Consider the following 13315-nt stretch of genomic DNA (forward strand, 5'->3'; position numbering starts at 1 on the left):
AATGAAGAGCTCGGCATGGTGGTGCATGCTTGTAATCCCAGTACTTGGGAGGCCAAGACAGGAGGCTGGCTGTTCAAGTCCAACCTCAGCTACTTAGTGAGGCCCTCTGCAACTTAGTGAGATCTTGTTTTAAAATAAAGAATACTAAACCGGGCTGGGGTTGTAGCTCAGAGGTAGAATGCCCCTGAGTTCACTCCCCAGCACCACCAAAAAAAGAAAGAAAGAAAACTAGGAGGTCTTAGCCAAACCAAAGAAACTATGTGCTGAACACTGAAGGATGATTTTGCCAAGAAACACTTTTTCGTATCAAACCTGACATAATTTTATCATAATAATAATTCACGTAATGTATTGTTGTATCTGACATTAAAATAAAAGGGAGGTGTAACTCCCCACCCCAGGATAAAAAAGGATGTTTTGTGCACATTGTGTCTGTGGTTGATAGACTGTGAACCGGGCGGGCTAAGCAAAGTGCAGCCCTTGGTTGTGGTGAGGGCTCAGTCAGCAAGGCTGGGAGGCCAGGCAGGCCCCGGGGGACAGACCAGGACCACTGCTCAGAGGTTGATGTTTGTCTATGGTATTCTGCGGCAGGTTTCCGCCAAGAGGAGCAACTGTTTCTTAGAACGACCACGCTGGTGTTATATAAGCACTTGGGAGCCAGTGCCCTGCAAGCCAAGTTACTCTTCAAGTAAATTGGCAAACAAGACAAGTTTTAATTACTGCAAGAAATTTACTCTTTTAATGTCACATTTTAAAATTAAATATTTAAAGCTGTAACGAAGTCCCAGTATTTTGGCTCATTGATTCTTAATAAATCTGTTTTTATTTTCAGCATATGCCCGTTTTTTGATTACTAGACTATAAACTAGTACTACATTGAGAACTTTTCAGTTTATATCTGATTATTCTAAGAAGAATGTGCATACTTTATTTGCCTTCTAAAATTTTATTTTGTGCTACTCAGTTTCACTAGTAACTATTTAAAATGTGTAGTGATTTCTGTAATCACATATAATCTCAGAATGTGTAGTTTTGGGATTGCTTTTTAAGATGTAGAATTAAAAATGTAGGGACAATTCTGTTTTATTCTTTGTGCTAATTTCTTTTTCATCACAGCCTGTACAGGTCAGAAAAGAGCACAAGATGCTCAGGGAGGAGGAGGGTCGTCAAAGAAGCAGAAGAGAAGCCATAAAGCACCCGTGGTGGTCAGCAAAAAGAAGGGGAAAGGTGGTAAGTGAAAGCCCTTCTAATATTAACATAAAAATAATAGCAGACATTTTTTCTCTCACTAAGAAAAGGGTATTCAGCATATGGGATAGTTCAGCATTCTGATTTTTGCTTCTACCCTCAAGAAAATCACACAGAAGTTTTCTGGTCCTAGGCAGATTGTGGGTTTAAGCCATTGCCATTGGCCGTGGGACCTCATGGAAATCCTTTTGTGATAGTAGCCAGCACAGCACAAACCTCAGTATCTCTCTTACCTTTTGTTCGCAATTCTTTGCACTTGCTTTTAGGATGTATATGTATTAAGAAATGCTTCATTTATGTATACTTTTTGTTTTACAATGAAATTGATTAGTATTTCTGCAAGGCAAAATTAGCATAGACGGAAACATTAAAATAGCTCTGGAGATACAATTCTGACTGTTACAGTCCATTCATTGTTGGTGCCCCAAAGTATTTGTCCTGAAGGAAGCTACAAACAATTACTTTTTCTAAGTATGCCCCAAGTTAAGATTTCAGCAGTCACCATGTTTATCAGCCTGCCAAGCATGTTATACTGTTCCTCCTGAGGGCTGCACATTTGATCTATTTTTGTAGACAACATAAGAAGCAGAAAATATGTAAAGAATTTTTTTTCAGGTGTCCCACACTGGCCGCCTCTGCTCTTCCAGGAGACTCCTCCATCTCCACTGCCCGACCTTTGCTAGCAGCGGCCCAGCTGCACTTGAGTGCAGACAAAGGGCTATTGGGCCTGCTCCCAAGGTTCTGCCGAGCCCGTATGACTTCAGGCGGTGAATATGGCATCCCTCGGGGCCCCGGGCGGCTGTGCTCAGCAAGGCCAAGAAAGGCAGGCCGAGGCAGGCCCCTGTAGAGAGTGGGGCCCAGCTCTGGGTACCTGAGCTTGGAGCTGCCAAGGGTTCTAGAGCAGCAGCGGGGCTGGGAGCATCAGTGCACGCAGAAAGGCACAGAGGTCATTCCCAACACCACGCCAGGAGGACTTGCTGTGTACCTGTACTGTGTGGGACACTTTTCAGTCTTTGAGAACCTTTGTTTGTTTTGGGTTTTTGGTTTTGTCTAGTTTTTTGGTGGCTTCTGTTAATACAGAAATCAATAAGTATATGAGAAAACAACAGATTGGTCAAGATTTGTTATAACTGATAAGGTTTTTGCTTTTGTTTTTTGTTTTGGTTTTGGTTTTAGTGGTGCTGGGAATTGAACCCAGAGGCATTCTGCCTCCAAGCCACACCCCTTTCATCTCTTATTAAGTTTTGAAAACATTGTCTCACTAAGTTGCTGAGGCTGACCTCGAACCTTGAACCTTCAATCATCCTCTGTCGGCCTCCTAAGCACTAGGATTACAGGCCTGTACCACCACACCTGGTTGTTTTTGTCTAATTACTCTTATGACTTTTTAATCAAGACTGCAGTTAACTGATATTTTCTAACAGGCACATCTTCAAAGAGTCAGTGAGTGTATATGTGTGTGCGTTGTGTATGTGTGTGTAAGTAAAACCATAGATTGAGAGAGCCATTATTTAATTTCATTTTTATTATTGGACTTCTGCCATGGTAAATCAGAATGAGTTAACCATTCTTTGAGAGTAATTTAGTAAAATGAATTAACTTAGATGAGATTTGAAATAATGTTTTGAATTTTGAAAGACGCAATTGGTGGTAATACTAATTCTGTCACCTATTTAGATGGTAAACTGTCATGGTTAAGTATTTGTATCTAGTGCTGAAACTTAATTTGCAAAGTCAGATGTCACAATTATTATGCAGACTTCTGAATTCTTCATAAACTTCTGAATATATTTACTAAGGGAGACTTACAGCTTATTTTAGCCAACAAGCTGTTACTTTAGAAATTCATTATATATGTCAGAATTGAGTTTTTTCCCAGTCATTTGTTGAATATGATGATTATACATCAGTATTGTGTCCAGAGTGTTATACAGACAACCTAAAGTATTAAAATTAAGTTTCTACAATGAGTTAGTTTAAAAGATACCATATTTTAGCCGGGCGTGGTGGCACACGCTTGTAATCCCCCTGCTTGGGAGGCTGAGACAGGAGGATCACACATGTTCAAAGCCAGCCTCAGCTACTTAGTGAGACCCTGTTTCCAAATAAAATGTAAAATAGGTCTGGGAGTATAGCCCAGAGGTAGAAAAACCCCCTGGGTTCCACACCACACACACACAAAAAGCCCATATTTTATATATTGACATAATAGAACAAAAACCCATTAGTTGATTACTATATGTTTGGTAGTCTAGTATAATGGAAAATTGGTGTACTTTTAAAATATTCTTGGGCAGTTGAAGTAAGAGGTTTTTTTCATTGATTAAAATACTGTTGCAGATGATTTATCTAGGTTTTCTGATCAGGCTCTTTACTGCAGTGGTTATTTGAAATGCTTAATTTTAAACGATCTTGTAAAATCTGTGACAGATGTATCATTAGTTTTGTTTACTCACGCTCTTCCTTTTCTTTCAGCAAACAGTAGTGATAGTGAAGAACTTTCAGCTGGAGAAAGTGTAACTAAGACTCAGCCAGTCAAATCGGTGTCCACTGGAATGAAGTCTCATAATGCCAAGTCTCCTGCACGGATGCAGTCTCCAGGAAAATGTGGAAAGAATGGGGATAAGGATCCTGATCTCAAGGACCCTAGCAGTCGGCTACCCAAAGTTTACAAGTGGAGTTTCCAGATGTGTAAGTGACATGCATTGACAGCAAAGTAGTAGAAATTTTAGCCCAGTTTTTCTTGATGCCCATACTCTGACATATCTTTACTAATTACAAACAGTAGACCGTATTTGGATTCTGATTTGAACAAAGTGATAGAAGAACATTTTTAAGGCAATTGAGGCAAATACCAACGAACCCAGGGGCATTCAACCTCCGGGCTACACCCCCTGCCCTATTTTTTATTTTTTATTTTGAAACCGGGTTTCACTAAGTTGCAGAGGGCCTCACTAAGTAGCTGAGGCTGTCCGCGAACCGCGATCCTCCGGTCTCAGCCTCCCGAATGTTGGGATTACAAGCGTGCGCCACCACGCCCGGCTTGTAAATATTTTTAATATGGGAATTTTCTTTAAAATGTTATGCTTTTGTTTAAAGAGTAGATGGGATACAGTTGAGACAAGTTTTGCTGTAAATTGATTAGCCTTTGCGTATATGAGAAGTCCTCATCCTGTCACCCCATCTCCCACCACTTTTTATTTGTTGGCTGAACTAGGGATTGAATCCAGAAGCACTCTATATCGCTCAACTGCATCCTCAGCTCTTTTATTTTTAAATTATTTGCTTACTTATTGGAGCAGAATTTTCCTAAATTCTGTAAGCTAGCCTCCAACGTGGCTGTCTTCCTGCCCAAGCCTCCCCAGTGGCTGAGGTTGTAGGTATGCACCACCAACTGGCTATAAATTTGCTCCCTCCCTTTTATTCCCTACAGAGGGGCTACATTAGCTCCTCACATGGGCCAGATAGATATTCTCAGAATATTGAAAATCTAAATGTTGCAGAACTTTAACATTTTTCATTACTTTTTAAATATTATAAGCCAGACATGATGGTGTGCACCTCTAATCTCAGTACCTGGAAGGCTAAGACGGGAGTATCGGACGTTTGAGGGCAGCCTCAGCAATGTAGCAACACTCGGCAACCTAGCGAGACCATGTTTGAAAAGAAAGGATAAAAAAGTACCTGGGGGTATAGCTCAGAGGTAGAAAGCCCCTGGGTTCAATCCCTAGTACACCCCCCGTGTACACACACACACACACACACACACACACACACACACACACACACACACACACACCATTAGAGCTTTGATTCTCCACGTATTCATGTTTTATGTGCCAAGTAGTATCCTAGGCCAGAAAATAATCTTAGTGAGAGGATGGCGAGGCGTGGTGACACATGCTTGCAATCCCAGCATTTGGGAGGCCGAGACAGGAGGGTCTCGGTTCACGGACAGCCTCAGCTACTCACTGTTTCAAAATAAAGAATAAACAATAAAGCTGGCGTGGAGCTCAGAGGTAGAGTGCCCCTGGGTTCCATCCCCAGTGCCGCAAAAAACAAAATGAAAGCAGGAAAGCTAGCAAGTACGATGGAGCCTGGCCTCTCAGTGCATCCACCTGACCTTATTCTGCTCCACGACTCTAGGCTCTCCTTTTTTGTATTAATTTTTTCCCCAATTACGTATTAATGAAAGTTTTAAATTGACAGCGGACCTGGAAAATATGACAAGTGCTGAACGCATCACAATTCTTCAAGAAAAACTACAAGAAATCAGAAAACATTATTTGTCATTAAAATCTGAAGTAGCTTCCATTGATCGGAGGAGAAAGCGTTTAAAGAAGAAAGAAAGAGAAAGTAAGTTTCTGGCTTGCTTAAGCCTGAGCCAGGTCGTTACTGTTTCATGTGGCTTTTGTCCTTGTATCTTCAGGAATGTTCTCAAATCTGCCTGCCTTATTTTCTTCATTTCAAAAGTGGGAAATACCAAGTCACAGTGTGCACTTTCAGAGTCCTCACAGTCTGCTCCCAAAATGTGAAGAAGATGGTTTTAGATCGTGAGAGACATACTTAAGGAAGCTGAGAGGTGTCAAGGCTGTGCTTTGCTCTGTTTACTTTTTGCGGGGGTACTGAGTATGGATCCCAGGGGCGGGTCATTCTACCTCCAGTCCACACCCCAGTCCGGTTTTATTCTTTAATTTTGAAACAGGGTCTCACTAAGTTGCAGAGGGCCTCACTAAGTAGCTGAGGCTGGCCACAAACCCAGATCCTCCTATCTCGCCCTCCCAAGTACTGGGATTGCAATTGTGTGCTACCGTGCTGGCTTAAAATTTTTTATTTATTTTTTATTTTTTATTTTTGGTGGTGGTACTGGGGTTCCTGGAAATCCTTCTGCCTCCGGGCTACATTCCCAGACACCTATTTTTAAATATTTTTTTAAAATTTGGAAACAGGGTCTCTTATGGCAGCAGGGCTGGCTTCGAACTTGCGCGATTCTCCTGTCTCCGCTTCCCGAGCACAGGGATTACAAGAGTGCGCCACCACGCCCAGCCTAAAAAGTATTTTCAATAGATAATCTTACATCTTTAAAGAAGTACAGTGTGATGTTTCTGCATATTTAAATATTGTGTAATGATCAACTCAGTATATTTAGTTTATCCATGGAAACATTTATCAATTCTTTGTTATGGCAACATTCAGAATTCTATCTTGTAGCTATTTTGAATTATGCGGCTATAATTATTTTTCTGTGTAATAGTGTACCAAATGCACTCCTCCTTTCTGTCAGGGATGATGTAACCATTAGCTAATCTTTCCCAGTGCCCATGCCTGCTCCCTTCCCCTCTCCATCCTTTGCTTTTCACAGTTGTGTGAGATCATGTGGTGTTTGTCCTCCTGTGTTCTGCTTGTTTCTCTGATTGTGATCTTCATTTGATCTATTGCAAATGACAGAATTTCACTATGCCTAAATAGAATTCCCTTGTGCATGCTGGCACACGCTTGTCATCCCAGCACTCGGGAGGCTGGGACAGGAGGATTGCGGTTTGCGGACAGCCTCAGCTATTTAGTGCGGTCCTTGCAACTCAGTGAGACCCTGTTTCAAAGTAAAGAATAAAAAATAGGGCTGGGGGTGTAGTTGGGAGGTAGAATGCTCCTGGGTTCATTCCTTAGTACCACCAAAATAAATAAATAAATCCCTTTTGTCTCTCTAACACCCTTTCTTTACCCACACCTCACTTGGTGGTGGTTTAGGCTGGGTTGCACTTGCCCTTGTGGTAGTACTGCAGGAAGAGGACTGCGGCCTCTCTCCTCCACACTGATTTCATGCTCTGTGGTATGTGCTCAGGAGTGGGCAGTGGCCAACCTAATGGACATCACTAACAGCGGAGCAGAGCTTCCCTTTCTCCACGCATGGGGTGCTTTAGATTACAAATGGCCAGGATGGTCTAAAGAGACCTGAATGACAGGAGAGAGTGAGATAACATATAATCTTGGGGAAAGCCTTATTTTACTTTGCTTGGGTTGCCATAAAGAATTCCAAAAGACTGGGTGACTTAAACAGCAGAAATTTAACTTTTTACAGTTTAAAGGCTGAAAGCTTCAGATCAAGGTGCTGGCAGATTGGTTTTTCCCTCAGAACTGACTTGTTTGCTTGTTAATGGCCACATTCTTGCTACATCCTTACATGGGCTCTCTGGGTGCAGAGAGACCTCTGGTGTTTCTTCTTTTTATACAGACATCAGACATGTCATTTTAGGGCCCTACAATTATGACCTTAATTACTTCGCTCTCTCCAAGACACACATTGGCAGGTGGGGTTAAAACATGTAATTTTGGGGTATCCAGTTCAAAACATAACAAAAATCTTGGGCAGAGAGAATTACACAGTTCCCTCAAAAAAATGAGGTGTGATTGATACTTTTAACAATATGTTCAAAAGCCCTCCTTTGCTACAGAGAGCTGCGTGGTGCCTTGTAGGGTGTTGGGTGCCACCTGTGCGGCCACTACCCAACAGATGATAGTAGCGCTCTTCGGTGTGGCAACCAAGTATGTCTCCAAACACTGCCAGATGTGTGTGGAGGTGTGTGGATAAAATCAGCCCAGGTTAAGAACCTCTCCTCTGAGTTTAGGATACAGTAGGTGGCTGTCAAGAACAAGAAAACCATTGTGGTATGAATGTGGTAGAAAAATCGGCTAGGTAAGCAGAGGGCGAAATTATGTGGGGCCATATAGGTGATGAGTAATTTAGAGTTTATTATGACAGCTATTAGAAAGTTTTAGAGTGGGAAATGTTGTCTGTTCTTAAAAATGACTGTCTGCTGGGCGCATAGTGTGCTCTGCGGGGAACTGGGAAGCAGTAAAGAGAGCAGTGGCGCTGGTCGGTGGCACTGCTGATGGGTGGAGGGTGAAGGCGAGAAGGCTTCCTGCTCAGCCAGGGCCGCGGCCACTGTGGGGCAGCTTGGAAGGCCGAGGTGTGGCCCGGGGAGCAGGACAGGGTCCGCGTGTCCTGTTTTAGCCATTAGGATCTAGAATGTCCGATAGGCATGCGTGTTGGAATGGCAAGCAGACGTAGGGTGTGAGTGGTAACTGAGTAGTCGGGACTAGAGACAGCCCGCACATCACTGGATCTCTGCAGTAGAGGGGATACCGCAATGGTTCCTGCAGTCTGTGTTTATGTCAATCACCTAAGCAAGAAACGTGGGTGGAAAAGAAGGGAAGCTGGAGGGAGCCGGCTCTTGGAAGGAGGATAGGAGACAGGACCAGCAGGGCTTGAGATGGCAGCTGTGGCCACCCGGGGTGGGGGCAGGCGAGGATGGGGTCTTTACAATTACAGCTAACACACCATTTGAATGCTACCATGAGAGCGCCTCGCTCTCAGGTAACGTCACTTACTTTGTTTGTTACTGAGGACTGGCTCCAGGGTTATTCTACCTCTGAGCTATGGCACCAGCCCTTTTTTTATGTTTCTTATTTTTTATGGTACTGGGGATGGAACCTAGGGGCATTCTCCCTACATCCACAGCACTTTTTATTCTTTATTTGGAAACGGTCTCACTGAGTTGCAAAGGGCCTCATTAGTAGCTGAGGTTGTCCTCAAACCGCGATCCTCCTGTCTCTGCCTCCCGAATGCTGGGATTACTAGTGTTTGCCACCACACCTGGTAGACTTCTTTTTTTCTTTTTTCTGCGCAGTCAGACATTGTTACAGAAGTAGCTCTTTGAACACTGTTCTATAGGTTTGGTCAACAAGATTCCATGTAATCAGTGATTGTGTAAAATAGATGCCTTTTTCTGGGGAGTTAGCACTAAAAGTCTTTTTTTTTTTTCCTTTTGCACTACTGGTGATTGAACCTAGGGGCATTCTACCTTTAAGCTATACCCCCAATGCTATGTTTTATTCTTTATTTTTAAACAGGGTTTCACTAAGCCTCATTAAGTAGCCGAGGCTGCCTGAGAACTTGAGATCCTCCTGTGTACCAGGATTACAAGTGGGCACCACCACACCTAGCTAAAAGTCAGGTTTTAAATACTGTGAAAAATATCAGTATAAAAGTATTTGGTTGTCTTTGTACAGTGAAATGCAAATCAAGTAAGGTATCATTCTTAGTACAAGAAACAGGCACAGTTGCTTCAAAGCTGGTTCTGGCCTTCATTGCAGAGTATTGTATCCTGTTGTATTCCCACGGCTCACAGACCAGGCATGCCATCGCCCTCCCTGTCTGACACGCACAGGTCCATCCTTTACGTTTTTTCTCCCATATTTGGGTACTGGCCAGCAGCTTGAGATACACTGGCTTTTCTTGTCGTCACATGATGGTACTGTGAGAACTGACTGCTCTTGTAAGCTAATGGTTTGGGGCAGTACAAGAGAGTTTTTGTTTTTCTTTCTGCTATGGAATGTAGGTTTTAAGTTCTCGCTTTGGTCTCCCCTCCGCAGGTGCTGCTACTTCCTCTTCGTCCTCTTCCCCTTCGTCCAGCTCCATCACAGCCGCTGTTATGCTGACGTTGGCTGAACCTTCCATGTCCAGTGCGTCACAGAACGGCGTGTCAGTGGAGTGCAGGTGACGGCAGGACTTGCGGATGCACGTTGCACTTGCCGGCTGTTGAGGGCCACGTCTTTTTATACTGCACAGTGGCACATACACAAAAATCAGACAAGCACTATTTTATATTTAAAAATTGTTTCTTGACAAGCTGACTTGGCACTTAAGTGCACTTTTTTATGAAGAAAAAGTACAATGAACTGCTTTTCCTCAAGCAATAATTGTTTCCAACTTGTCTGGGAATTGCGAGTCTGGTAACTTGAAGGCCTTCCACTGTGGCAAATGGAGGCTTTTCACTGCCGGTAGAGACAATACAGTAAGCCTAAGTGAGGGGTGGGCCAGGACATGTTAAAATAACTTACTGTATATGTATTCCCTTGTATTTTGTTAAAGCTGGAACATTTGATATTTTTCCATTTATTTATGAAAAAAATATGAACCTATTTTCATTTGTACAAGCGAATTCTTTTTTAAAGCAAGTCACCTTAGGGTGGCTTTAATTGTATAAGTCAAGCACATGTAATAAATTCAAAACCTGCAGTTAACAGGATATTAGACATCAATCCTGGTAACCAAATACTAAAGATTCTCTTAAAAAAAAAAAAAGACTGAACATGTTTACAGGTTTGAATTAGGCTAAAAGGTCTTGCAGTGGCTTTTCATGCCCTTCAAATTGGAATGGAACTACTGTACTTTGCCATTTTTCTATAAATCAGTATTTTTTTTTAATTTTGATATAATACATTGTGTGAAAAAAACGAAAATGGCTAATAAACTGTATTAAATCTTAAACAATGTATAAAGATTGTACTTAGCCAGTTCAAAGTGTATATTTATTCATAATGAATTATAACAGTTATATTTTTGTGTTTTCTTGTAAATGTTTCTTTTCCCTTAAATACAGATAATTCATTTGTATTGCTTATTTTATTATGAGCTACAACACAAGGACTTCAGGAACAAACTGTTACTAGTATGGTTCAAGGTCGTTTATATGAACTGTCTCAGAAGGATGGTTGTTATTTTAAGTATAAATAGCTAATTGAGGTGGTCGGCCTATAAAATTAAATGCCTTGTATAAAATCCAAAATGAACGCAAAACTGTTTTCGTTTGTATTGACTTTATGTTGTGTGATTCCAATCTCTGTTCTGTTCGGCACTTGTATTTAATTCCTCACCTTTGTAAGACATTTGTATATTGCGGATGTGTTCATTGAAGCTATTTAATACCCGGCACTGTTAATACACAGTACTTTCTTGTACAGACTGTTTTACTGTTTTAATTGTAGTTCTGTGTACTTTTTTTTTTTTTTTAATGGGGCTGGCATGTTTTATTTGTTTTCTGGCAATACGACGTGAGAATTTCGAAGCGTTTTGTTGTAGATGATAACGTGTCAGAATCCGTAATCCTTTACATTCAATTTTTCTAAGAAAAGCATTTTCAGTCTTGTAGTGTGTGCTTACAGTAACTAATTTTGTTGAAATGGTTTCAAGTTATTCCAATTTGTACAGGACTGTAAAGATTTGTTGACAGCAAAATGTTGAAGAAAAAGCTTATAGAATAAAAGCTATAAAGTATATATTAGGATCTGCAAACAATGAAGAATTATGTAATATATTGTACAAATGTAAGCAAAGGCTCTGAAATAAAATGCCATAGTTTGTGAATCCGTGATTTTGTTTCTAAAAGGTTTAAGTAATTTTAGTTCATTTTTGAATGTGATGACTGACTAGAACATATATAATTAATATACAATATAAGGGAATATATACAATATAAGGGAATATACAATAAAAGGGAATATTCTACCTTTAAAAATTAAAAGTTCAATAGGTGTGGTGCACATGCCTGTAATCCCAGCACTGGGGGGGCAGAGATAGGAGGATCACAGGTTTGAGGCCTGCCTCAGCACTCAGCAAGACCGTTAGCAGCTAAAAACAGAAAGGGCTTGAGATGTATCTCAGAAGTAGAATGTCCTTGGGCTCGATCCTCTGTGTACTCTTTGACCCCTCAAAGGAAAGAAAAGTCTATTGAGCAATACTAGGGGCATAGCTCAGTGATGGAAAGCGCGCTTAGCATACGCGGGATCCTAGAGTCAATGCCGGCGCAGATAAAAGGGGGGAAAGGTCCATTATCCGGAAAAGAGAGATTTGTTTTTAAATATTATATTTTTATATTGTTTTGCTTGACTCTACCTGTAGATATTTTTCTTATGATTTGGAGGCTTGTCCAAAGAAAATTAAGGCCCTTATGGCTATTTTTTCTTTTAATGTAATTGGAGTTTTGTTGGGTCTCAGACTTGTGTGCACTACTGTGTTTACACACTGGAATCAAGTGGATCTTGTTAAAACAGTTGTCCATACTCAAGCTCCGACTCCCTTTTAAAATCAGTGATCTAGGGCTTTGGTCACATTTAGTGGATTTTCTAGCATGAGAAAGTCTTTATTAAGACAATAAAAAACGTTTTAAGGTACAAGAAGTTAAAATTAGTGTGTTTTCAAGCACCTTTGGAATGGCTGTTTTATTTTACAGAAATTAGAGAAGTTTGTTCTTAACTGGAGGTGGACTGGAGGGGCCAAACTCAAGGGCATTTTTATTTTGAAACGGTGTTGCTAAGTTGCTTCAGGTCTTGCTAATTTGCTGAGGCTGGTCTGAAACCTAGAATGGTCCAGTCTAACCTCTATTACCATGCCTAGGGAAAGTTTTTAAACTTGTAGACAGTTGTGTTAGCATATTAAAAACTCTTGTGAAGGCTTGTAGGGAGATACTTAAGTAACTGTTTTCAATTTTATCTTAACAGATACTGTCACCTACTAGGTGTGTTATACAAACCTTGTCCTCCATGGGGGATGCATCCAAATGTTAAGCTATTTACCCATACTGCCCTCTTCCCAACTCTGAGAGGATCTGGAATTTTATATTATTATTAGAATCTGACCCAAGTGTCTACCCTTAGTTATGTAAAGTGCATTTTATTAGATTAGTATATATGTATGGCTATTTTCATACACATGCACACCTTTTAAATTGCTTTCCAAAAACTTGGTTTCCAACTGAAATGAGTCTGACTTTCTAAACCTAGTGAGGTACAGCAAAATCCATGAAACCGCTAACATTTCTTATTACTTTTTGTCTATTTGTGTAAGAAGCATCCCTATATTTAGGCAATACACAAAGGGGTTAGTGATCTCTTAAAGGTTAAAAAACAATTCAGAGCTGGGCATGGTGGTGCATCCCTGTAAGCTCAGTCCTTGGAAGGTTGAGAGAAGCAGACTGTTAAATTCAAGGGCAGCCTCAGCAATTTAGCCAGACCCTATTTCAAATTTTTAAAAATATATTTTAAGCAGAACGGGGCTGGAGGGTGTAGCTCAGAGGTAGAATGTTCCTGGGTTCCTGAGGATAATCTTTTTTTTTTTTTTTTTTTTTTTTTGGTGGTACTGGCGTTCCTGGAAACATTTCTATGTCCGGGCTAAGCTCCCAGGCCTATTTTTATACTTTTTTTGAAATTTGGAAACAGGGTCTCTTAA

General features: G+C 41.0%; 1 protein-coding gene across 1 annotated transcript in view; it reads left to right on the plus strand.

Moving 5' to 3' along the window:
• Nucleotides 1-9809, plus strand: part of ARID4B (AT-rich interaction domain 4B) — a gene marked incomplete at both ends in the record, with an annotated part of 73090 nt that extends 63281 nt beyond the window's left edge. Inside the window, 4 exons of the mRNA XM_080717231.1 lie at nucleotides 1117-1230; nucleotides 3724-3939; nucleotides 5458-5604; nucleotides 9682-9809. Of these exons, the coding sequence (XP_080573357.1) occupies nucleotides 1117-1230; nucleotides 3724-3939; nucleotides 5458-5604; nucleotides 9682-9809 (605 nt within the window). The remainder of the gene's footprint in view (nucleotides 1-1116; nucleotides 1231-3723; nucleotides 3940-5457; nucleotides 5605-9681) is intronic.
• Nucleotides 9810-13315: the final 3506 nt, after the last annotated feature.

The sequence above is a fragment of the Muscardinus avellanarius genome, assembly GCF_963383645.1.
Source record: "Muscardinus avellanarius genome assembly, chromosome: 20".
Taxonomy (NCBI): domain Eukaryota; kingdom Metazoa; phylum Chordata; class Mammalia; order Rodentia; family Gliridae; genus Muscardinus; species Muscardinus avellanarius.